An 11,622-nucleotide genomic window follows, 5' to 3' on the forward strand; every position below is an offset into this window, starting at 1 on the left:
TGCATATATTCAACAATACATAAATTGAAGTTGTCATCCTTCTATCGAATGTTTAGTTGGTCGACTAAAGAAGATTAAAATTCCTTTTAAAATGGAGTTCAATAGACGCATTAAATGTGGTCGTTATGAACGTACTGATCATAACCGAAAGAGATGCAAGCTTTTCTTATTGAATAAGTTTTTCCTTTCCTTATTAAATAAGTTTTTCCTTCTTATTATTAAAATTTTGCATGTTGTTCTAGAATTTTATTTGAAATATTCATATTCCAGTTTTTAATTCAATTATTTTATTTTCATATTTTTCAATAAATTTTCATATATGGTACTGATCAAAGTTCCTTAATTTATTATATTTAATATACTACCCTTCGTACATAATTACTATTGTTTCAAACATAGCTTATTATTTATTACATATTATATGAATATTTGAGATAAAATACATAAACCAATTTAACAATTTGATAACATAATATTTCATTCATAAAACATATAAGCTATTATTTCATATATACTATTCATAAACAAATGTAACATATCCTCCTCATTCAACCACTTTTTTCATACAATTATATGAATCTTCAATTGTTTTAATCAAAGTTCTTACATCTCAAACATATTCAAATTTTCTCAACATTACATATACTAAGAACAACCAATGTTTTAATGGTATATATTACATATACTTATCATAATTTTTTCTCATCCATGTTTCTGCAAACATAAACAACTTTCATACATAATCATTGTTGTTGTTTCAAACATAACGTATTATTTACTACGTAACATATGAATATTAACCATAAACAAATACATAAACAAATTGATACTAAAACATTTTATTCATAAAATATATATTGTATTATTTAATATATACTATAATCATGTAGAATATATGAAAAACAATGCAAAACGAAAGAACGAATGGACGGAGAGAGAGATTGGAAAGTGAGAGAAATCGAAAGGGATGAGTTTTTGAAAATCATCGAAAGAAAAATAATTAAGGAGTAATTTTGATTATAATATTATCACTTATTATATTTACATAGGATATCTAATCATAATTCACTTTCATTTTTTTTTCTTTTTCAATTTTTTAATACAATATTATAAAATATTAATCAATTTAGGATATTTATGAAAATTTTGGATAGTCTTCCAATATGGTATACCATTTTAGGTCATCTTAGTTAAAGACCCAACAATTTTTTAAAAAGCCCACAAATATTAAAGTCTAATTTGGTAACCAAGCTTAATTTGGTAACCATTTGGTTTTTGAAAATTAGACCCATAGACACTACTTCTATCTCCAAATTTCTTTCTTTTATTTTCAAAATACAAAAAACAAAATAGTTGCCAAGCCTAAAAGTTTGGTAATAAGTGCATATATTCCGAACCCAAAGAATTGATGTATGAAGAGGGAGAAAAGAGTACAAAGTTGGGGGTAGGGATGACTAGAAGTACAGTTGTTCATTCAACAAAGAGAAGCCCTTGAGAAGATGGCAATGCAATTGAGTGGGCAAACCAAATATATGTGATGTTTGTACCTTTTAGATTCTGCAAAGATTTGTTATGTTTTTTTTGGTTTATTTTTTTAATAAAGAACTTTGGTAGAGATTCTTTTTCTTTATAGTTGTGATAGTAAATGGCTAATCATTGCCATTCTGAATTAATGATGGGAAAATGGACAATCTGATAAGACTCCTAGAGAGAGAGAGAGAGAGAGACCTACTTAATATAATTCTCTAAGGAAATATTCTCTCAAGGAAACTTCGGCCATGATTCTTGCTCCATTAAGTATGGCCTAAAAAACTGTAAACGGAGAACTGAATTTTAGAGGTGGTGGAAAGGGTTTGTCATTATCAGTGAGAATTAAACAATTACAAATGTGAATAAAGATGAGGAAACTTGTATGCCTATGGTCTAAAACTCTGGATAGTATCTACCATTTCCCTAGTTCCTATTTTCTCTTTTTCTTCAACTCAACCCTAGGGAAGAAAGCTAGAAAAATATATGCTTACTAAATCTCAAGGAAGAAGACCCTAATGGATGACTACAGTCGGCTAGGCTTCCATTTTTAAAGGTGAACAAATCCAAAATCGATGGTGTATTGAAATTCCCTATCACACTAAATACAATACAACTTTGTAATCGTCCATAACTGGATTTGTTGTTTAATGAGTGGAGCCACTGAATTCTTGGGGATATAACCAGTTCGAAACAGAGATTTAGGTAAATTAAAGTACTACATATTGAGCTCACTCCCCCCCCAAAAAAAAAAAGAAAAAGAAAATCTAATCTAATATACCTGTGGCACTGTGCACAAAAGAAATGCATGTAGATCCCATACACATGAACTCCCATCAATGAGATGAAAGCATTATTTCAATTAAGTCTCCACAGAACTGAAGCAGTGGAAGCAAAGCCATGGCCCCCGGTGCCTGTATTTGAAAAAGGAATGTGGGAAACTGAAGGTCAAAAGTTAAAAAGCATATATAAGGTTCTCCTCCGTCCAACTTTAGCTTTTTGGTAGTGGTGGTAATTTCCAAGTCTATTTCCAAGCAACTATTATTCAACAGTTCTGCAGATTAAGCTCAAATAAATATACTCCTATAGCCTAGCTGATTCTGATGTTTTCATGTCACATCCCTTTTTTTGGAGAGTTTTCTTTTCTTTTTCTTTTTCTTTTCTTTTCCCCTATGACATCAAGACAGTCTAACAGAATTTCAGAATCAACATGGAAAAAAGCAAACACGGTTGTGTTTTCTTCTGAACATGTAAAAGAAAAAAAAAATCAGCAAAAAACTTTCATAATACAAAATGGAAAAAAGATTACTGTTTTTGTCTCTGAAGAAATATACCCCCACAATACCAAAAAATGGATGGAGTCTATTGTGTCTGAATGATGATCACAGTTTGGTTGGGAACTGAGGAACTCAACAAATACTAACGTACTAACTCAAATGCAAATATCACATCTTATCAATTTATCTATTACAACTACATCAGCTTCTGCAACGTCAAAAAGATGATCATGAATCAAAAAAATGTAAGAGTGCAAGGAACCATGGCAACAATTTCTATTACCAATCATGGACAAATAAAATTTCGGAGAAGTTAACTACAATGATGAATGGACACTTGCATTATATTATAATGAACGAACTTGACATAATTTATGATGAAGGAAAAGTAGCAAGAACTTACACAATGGAAACTGATCAAGGGAAATTGATCAGTATTGTGCCTACTTCCTACCACTTAATCACACAGCAAGCTGGCAAAATGATTCTTCAGCCAGAGCCAAAAACAATCGGATCCAAAAAAGACATCCAGATCTCTGATAATTAGAGTACCAGATTTTTAATTATATCTCTCTCTCCTCCCCCCAAATTCTTCAGTTGATTTGATCCCAAAAAGGAAACCAGCAAAAAGCTGCTCATGACGCCTCTATCCATTGTATACCAATATCTTTACTACGTACAGAAGAAAAGCTTGGTAGGTACTACCAAATGCTCTTCTGATATCTGATATTGCAAGGACTCTCCATAAATCATACGAACATATGTAGATGCTGGCAACTGACCAAACAGGAACCAAACAATTTTGAAGACAGCAACCCCAGGTGAGGGAAACGCTTCATAGACTCTAAATATGGAAGGCATGATGAGCAGCAAATATGGTTTTTTAGGGACTCCGAATTGTCATCCATTTTCAAATGCAAATTCAACTACCATCAAGTTTCAACGCCTGGCATGGAAAATTTAGCTGAAAAACTTTCAACACGATTTCCAAGCTCAACAACTTCCTTATTACTTTGAAGGCCCGTAAGAAAAGCATTTGGCATTTTCCCATACTCTCGCTGAATACAAATTGCAATTTGAGCGGCTGTATGGAGAAATTCAACAATTAACTCAAAATCAGATTCCAGACAGCCTCTCGATGTCATGGCTGGGGTGCCTGCAGGGACAACAGACAGCATATTCATAATTTTAGTCAAAGCATGCCAAGAGGTACAGTTTAGGGATACCACAGAATATGAAATATAGGACGGTAACTCACCGATCCTCACTCCTCCAGTAGTAATAACTCCGTTATCACCAGATATTATAATTTTGTTGAGAGTAATGTGGCACATCTCACAAAGTTGCTCCAAGTTTTTACCTACAATTACCAAGGCTTCAGAAAGAATACACAATATGTAATAAATGGGGAATAATAGAATAAGCAACCACATATACCATCCAAACTAGAACTTAGAAGAAAGAGACGTATACTGTATACAAAAATGGATATAGAAAACGGGTTGTCATAGATTAAGCACTTCCCCTGAAAAGGGGATCTTTTTTACAGTTCACTACATTACACATGATAGTAAGATTTTCTTTTTCCACAGTGAAACAATGTCATAAATCCAGTTGAAAAGTCATACGAGTTCATTTCTAGAAAAAATATTTCATAATGTGAAATTTATACTCATGATCTCGGTGTTGGGCGTTGGGCTTGATACAGGAGGATGTGGAGGAGACCAACCTTGAAAGACAAAACTCGATGCAAACACTACATTATGAAGTTATTTACTTCAAGCCGAATCTTCCGTGATAGGACCTGCAACCCTTATCTATATAAGATGTAGTTCTAGAGATGAACCATGAACTAACACCAAAATGAAAACCAAATCCATTGTTTTTCATCAAGAAGATCCACCATTCTTAACCAGAGGCCGGCCTCTGAAGCCATTTGGCAGAAAGGAAGTCCTAGGAAGACAATATTTCCATGAAGCCTACTTACAAGGGGCAGCGATTCGTCTGATATTACACAGAGAGAAATTCTTTGTCTTGTCTCTTCTACCTGTTACATCTCATGGCAGAGATGGTTCAAAATCCAAAAAGTAGTCTATTCTAACACTGATCCTTCTAGAAAAATCGAACAGTGCTAGATGAGTTCATTTATGCTTAATGATAGCCCCTCATTTCTGCAAAGGCTAGATTTTTGCTTATGTGTCATCCTTTTATACCATGTGAATTTTCTATATTATTGAATAATAATAAGTCATAAACCCTAATTTTCTTTTAACACCCTCCCTCAAACTCAAGGTGGTAGAGTGACAAACAACTTAAGTTTGTGAAGAGAACCTCCAAATCAAACCAGCTGAACTGGAATAGAATCATAAACCCACCAAGAAGGAAGAACCAAACACATAAAGAACTTCTAGGTTAGAAACAGAAACCCACGAAGAACAAAACCTAGGCCAGAAACATACATCTCCGGAACTATAAGAAAACCTACAAAAAATGAAACAAGAACATCTGCGCTGGAACAAAGATCCTCACAGAGAGATCTATAATAAAACCCATGAACAGCAGATTTGAAGACAGAAAGAGACCAAACAGCGCAATGAACCAACAGATCCAGATGGCTGGAGTGCAAAGGACCTGTCCTGCATGGATCTTGGAGACGGCGTGTGACTAGGCTGGTGGGATGAGTATGATGGAGGTGGAAACAAACGCACAAACAGGTCAAAGGTCTGTGGGATGTGTGGTCTTAGACAATTCTGCAGATCAAGATGAATCTGCCTCCATGGATCACCAAAAGTGATTTCAAAAGATATTTTCAATTGGAAACTAAATAAGAAAGGCTCAAATGATTAAAATGTTGCTTAGATTTGCACCAATACAACGCAGTAGAAAGAGTAAAATCCAAAAAATGATCAAAACTAGAAGATAGATCTCTAAAAAGACGCTTATTACACTTGCCCCACAAAGTTCAGAAGAAAGTTTGAATATTAGCTAACCAGAGAGTCTTCTTAGTGCCAAGGATGACCAACCAACAAAGAAGCAAGATTGTCAAACATATTGTGGGAAAAAACAGTGGACCAACCAAAATCTTGTAACATGATATGCCAAAAACGCAAAGCAAAGGGACAGTGCACGAGGAAATGAGCAGAGACTCTGAGTGATTATGGCATGTGTCACTGAAAAGGAGAGATGGAAATATAGGACAGTTGTCGTTGGAGCTTTGCTTCTAGGAATAAAAACGATGAAAACATTTTCAATTTAGAGATTGTGCAACCTAATTTGAAAGAGAAAATGACGTCGACATTTGAAGAAAATGACCCGAGTAAAAAAGATAAGGAAGAAATAAACTTAAAGAACGAGAATATTACAATATAAACCGCAAAGAAGAAGAAATTGCTTATGGGAATAAAAACTACGAAAACATTTTCAATTTAGAGACTGTGCAACCTAATTTGAAAGAGAAAATGATGTCAAAAATTGAGAAAAAATCGGGGAATAACCACCCAAAATGTCAAACACGAAAGAAAACATGATCGGAACTCTAAGCGTTGAAGTGAATCGTTGACAACAAAAAACGGGGAGCAACTGAGTTACCTACTTTGGACGAAGAAGATGAAGTTAGCAGCTTTGAACAAGAAACCAAACCAATCAAAATTGATGTTTTTGCACACAAAAATGAAGAAACAATTCTCTATGAAGATGAAGATGAATTTTGGGCTACACAAATCCGGTATGGATCGCAATTTACGCATGAATCAATGAAGAATAAAGAAGTAACAATATGAAGATGGATATTATTGATGTTGGATGTTCCAAGATGCCTCCACTCAACCGACTTATTTTCTACTTTTACCTTCATTTTCATTTTAAAACTCGAGGACGAGTTTTTTTTTTTTGGGAGGGATAGAAATGATGTAGTAGGAATAGGGTATTGTGGTCAAATCCTTAATTTATTAGGATTAGGAATAGGTTTAGGATTAGTATAGTTTTTTTGGTTTATTAGGATTAAAATTAGTTTTTTTATTAATTAGGATTAGGATTAGTTTATTTTTACTATAAATAGAGTAGTTGTCTTTTTGTATTCACAACTTCAAAAACATTAATAAAATTCTCTCATTTGAGTTACACCAAAAAAAACAAAAGAAACTGATATGGGAAAAAATAACCACAATGATTAGTAGAGCAAAGAACTTTATGAGATCAAGCTAATAGTGAACCCTCTCTATACAAAGACATGGAGGTGGAATTTGGACAAATCAGACCATTTTACCACCAAATCTCTCACTTAACTTCTTTCTAATAACAATGATCAAAATGCTCGCCTTTATACTAACACTTGAGAGGCTCCTATACCCAAGAAAATTCATTTTTTCTGTGGGAGGTGAGTCATAGCAGTATCGACACTGTCGATACCCTCATGAAAAAGGCTCCTTGAATTGTTTCTGCTCCAAGTTGGTGCATACTTTCCCGTGCAAATGCCGAAACAATTATTCATTTTTTGGTTCATTGTGATTTTGCTTGTTTTGGAGGAGCCGAGGTGGAGGATGTTGAAGACCATCAACTACCATGTGGCCTTCCCTAATGACCCTCTAACTTCGTAGAATAGATTCTTCTTGGTCACCCATTCAAGAAGGAAAAGGTGATCTTATGGAATTCATCACCAAAGGCTTCTTATGGCTTATATCGAACCGAGTGAAATCACCAAGGACAGTGAAACTGAATTTACACAATTCTTTGACCACCTATTGTACACCTCTCCGTCTTGGTGGAAATCTACCCAATTTTTTGTGATTACAATCTTACATCCCTTATTACACAAATGAATAGCATCATTACTCTTTCGCATGTTTTCACTTTTGTAATTTTACATTATCAATGAAATCATGATTGAATGTTATTGAAAAAATACATGGCTTTTTTCTCATAGGAGATCGAACGCTCCAAGTTTCTGATTTCTCTAATGTATTTCCTTTGTTTCACCGTCTTCTTGTCAACTTGTAAAAGTACTGAGAAGCTCATGCGTGATTTTTGTGGGAAGGGGTCAATGAAGGAAAAAACTCAAATTTGGTCAACTAGGAGTTCATTGTGGGGGTAGTGGGGCCTTGAAATTGGAAATTTAGGGACTCACAAGAAAACCTTGTTGGCTAAATGACGGTGGTGTTTCTCTCTTCATGTCCAATTCCTCATGGCATATGGTTATTGTTAGCAAGCATGGCCTTTGAGTGGGGTTAGAGGCACTTTTTGAAACCATTTCTTCTGAGTTTCCTTCATTCTCCCACCTTGTTCCCTATGAGGAGGGGGAGGGTAAGGGTAAGGAAACGTATTTTTTGGAAGATTAGTGGAATAGACCCCTCTATTCTTTGTTTCCTTGTCTTTATCATTTGTCTTCCCTTAGGAAATGTTTTACATCTGACTTTCTTGTTTGGTCGAGGAGCTATATTACTGTCTCATTTGGCTTTAATAACTGACCAATAGGGAATGACGAATGTTATCACTCCTGAAAGTTGTTGATTTCATAAAAAAAAAATGAGATGCATTTATGGGAAAAAAAAAGTAGCAGAGATTGTCAGAATAATATTTTTTCTGCCTAATCAAGTACTTTTTAAGCATAGGTAGTAAGGGTAGTATCCTGTTTTGTATGGTTATACAGTGGATAAAAAAGATATATTTATTTCAAATTATGTAACTCTTGTTATATAACAATATACAATTTCCTCTAATCACAACCCACAATGCATAACGTAATCTACCCTTACTTCACATGGGCAATGTCTTAGTGCAACAAGACAAACAAAAAGCTATAAGTGCACCTAAACTGTATCATGTCCACATCAATTAGCAAAATTAAAATCAAAATTATCACCTGACAATCCCAAGGATCTTAGATCCCAAAGTACCATGTGATTATCAGTGCCCCCAGTTACAAGCTTGTAGTTCCTCCGAAGTAAAGCAGAAGCCAAGGCTTGAGCATTCTTTTTCACCTGCTGCATATATCCCTTGTACTCTAGCGTAGCCACTTGTTTTAGGGCCACAGCAAGAGCTGCAATATGGTTATTGTGCGGTCCACCTTGTAAGGATGGAAAAACAGCAAAGTTTATCCTCTCCTCAAAGTCATATTCCTTGACGTCATTTCCCTGGTACAGAACAATTGCTCTCCCCCTTGGCTTATAACCCTTCTTATAAAAAATTATACCTCCCCTTGGACCTCGAAGGCTCTTATGAGTAGTTGAAGTCACAACATCACAGTACTCAAAAGGACTCACACATTCCTGTAACAAAATTTTATATCTCAATCAAAATATAAACAGAATGGAGACAATTCTTCATCCAGAATTACAAGATTACATGTATTAAGTACTGATGAACAGGACCAAACAATGTAAGTGAAGAAACTATTACAGATGTAAACGAATAATACTGAGAATTGCATAAACACACAGTTGAACGGAACTGCATACTAGAACCAAGTAGAAAAGGAAGAAAAAAAATAACATCCTACTCCTGAGAAAACATAATAGATGTCGGTCAAGCTTTGAGTTTTTCTGATAAATACATATCCGCCATGAAAGAATAAATACCAAAACGTTTTGGTCCAAAAAAAATATCCATGGGGTTGAGATCTTGGCCCAACGCACTTCTAAACTAGGGTTAAGACCTAAAATCAGTCTCTCCATAATCTCTTGATAAGTTACATCATTCTATCACTAAGTTTCATAGCCATTCATAACCTAAATGATAAAAACTACAATAATTTTTACACAACCACCGTTGAAGCCTTGTCTGAGTGTCAGGTAAAACAATTCAAATATTATGAATATATTAACAACCAGCTACATTGCAACCCAAGAGAATGAGAACGTGATAGTAATTAGAACATATGATAAGAAAACCAAGAACTTCATGGACCCGAACCAAAAAACTTTATACACAGACATTCAAGGGCTAAAAAATTCACACCTTAGCAGCAACAAGGCCACTAATTTGAGCCATATCACACATCAGAACTGCTCCACACTTATCTGCAATCTGCCTAAACCTTGCATAATCCAATTCACGAGGATATGCGCTCCCTCCACAAATAAGTAGTTTAGGGCGAAAGTCAAGCGCCCTCTCCTCAAGCTTATCATAATCAATATAACCAGTTTGCGGATTCACCTTATATGGAAAACTCTCAAAAAAAATTGAGGCCCCTGCAACTTTTTTCCCATTTCGGGTACAATAACCATGACTAGGATTGCCACCGGAAGGAGAATCCAATGCCATGATTCGATCTCCTGGCAGTAACAAACCAGTATAGACGGCAAAATTGGCAGACGTGCATGAATAAGGTTGAACGTTAACTCCCCACGAATGAGGATTAAGATCAAACGCTGCCAATGCGCGCTCACGACAAAGGATTTCAATCTCATCTATATATTGATTTCCACCGTAATACCTCGCTCCAGGCATACCTTCTGAGTACTTATTAGTCAAGTGGCTTCCAAGTGCTTCCATTACAGCTCGACACACATAATTTTCTGAAGCAATCAATTCAATGCCATTGATTTGCCTCTGTTTCTCTTTCTCCATAATCCCATACAACTTAGGATCCGCAGCTCGAAGGGTCTGATTACCCCACGAGCGTACAGAACTCCTTCGTGTCTCCATATCAAATTCACACGAAACTCTCTTCGTAGAACCCAATAAAGACGAAGATTCACCATCTCTTCGCCGCTTCAAGCACATAGAATGACCCAGAATACGAAACTCCTCTACATCTCTATCGTCGCATTCATCATCATCTCTCTTCGCATCTCCATTCTCGTCTCTATGATTCTCCGTCTGCGGTTCCATCAACTGGAGAGGAACTGGGGGTGCCGAATACGTGGGTCCCCGTCTAGAAGAATCAAGATGAAGCAGTATAGAGTCATCAGCAATCTGAGTACGGTGGGGCGGTGAAACACGTCCACGAGAAATATTGGACTGAGAATTAGATAAATCCATTAACTACAAAACAAGAACAACCCTAGCAAATGAATTCCAAACCCCAAAAAGACACACCACCGGTAACACAGACACAATCAAAGACAAAAAAAAAATTGAACTGAACCAAACCCCAGCACAACAGAAGTTTCGAATCAGGAGCAGCAAGAGCAATAAGAACAACAACAAGAGCGGCAGGGACAATTGAAGTGAGTAGAAATGGGAAGGTTGAATGTTGGTAGCATTGAAGTTAACGAAACTTCCATGGAAGATCAAAGAAACAACAAAAAAATTAGTGAAAGTAAGAGCTTTTGGTGTAGAAATGGAGGTCCGGAGAGGGAGAAGGCGAGCGTAGGATGGACGAGGACAGGTTGATTCTAATTTCGGCTGTGGTGGAACGGACCAACGAATCTGGACATACTCTTACCTTTTTCCTAAGTTTTTATTTACATTATTTATTATTATCGAAAGGGTATATTACTAACAAACAGATGAGGACTCTAATAGTTCGGTATGCTTTAAACTTAACTAATTTTTTTATATCCATAACTTTTGTACCTGTTTGAATTCATCTTTCTATCTTTTTAAGTATTATATTTTAATGTTATAAAATATATATTTCATTTTAATAGTTAATAATTGCATTTCTAAATTTTGAATTCACACGTTAGACTAGGACCTATATCACTAATTGTTTAACACGCATGTATGATATTAGCGTACGAGGTCATTAATAATTGTTACTAAGTTGTAGTTTTCGGTTCTTATTAAAAAAAAACTATAATCATATTGATATCAAGGTTTAAACTTTTAACTTAATCTTTATCGTTAAAAAATGATTAAATCATACCTAGCCTAATTA

At 35.2% G+C, this 11,622-nt stretch overlaps 1 protein-coding gene across 1 annotated transcript; it reads right to left on the reverse strand.

The window, feature by feature from the left end:
• Window positions 1-3,050: 3,050 nt before the first annotated feature.
• On the reverse strand, window positions 3,051-11,197 carry LOC101211272 (serine hydroxymethyltransferase 7). The gene is made up of 4 exons (XM_004146236.3): window positions 9,756-11,197; window positions 8,662-9,067; window positions 4,063-4,164; window positions 3,051-3,960 (listed from the first exon to the last, which is right to left on the reverse strand). The coding sequence occupies exons 1-4, from the start codon at window positions 10,779-10,781 to the stop codon at window positions 3,737-3,739; spliced, it is 1,758 nt and encodes a 585-aa protein (XP_004146284.1). The 5' UTR covers window positions 10,782-11,197; the 3' UTR covers window positions 3,051-3,736.
• Between the last annotated feature and the right edge of the window lie 425 nt (window positions 11,198-11,622).

Source organism: Cucumis sativus, chromosome 3, assembly GCF_000004075.3.
Source record: "Cucumis sativus cultivar 9930 chromosome 3, Cucumber_9930_V3, whole genome shotgun sequence".
In the NCBI taxonomy this organism is placed as follows: Eukaryota; Viridiplantae; Streptophyta; class Magnoliopsida; order Cucurbitales; family Cucurbitaceae; genus Cucumis; species Cucumis sativus.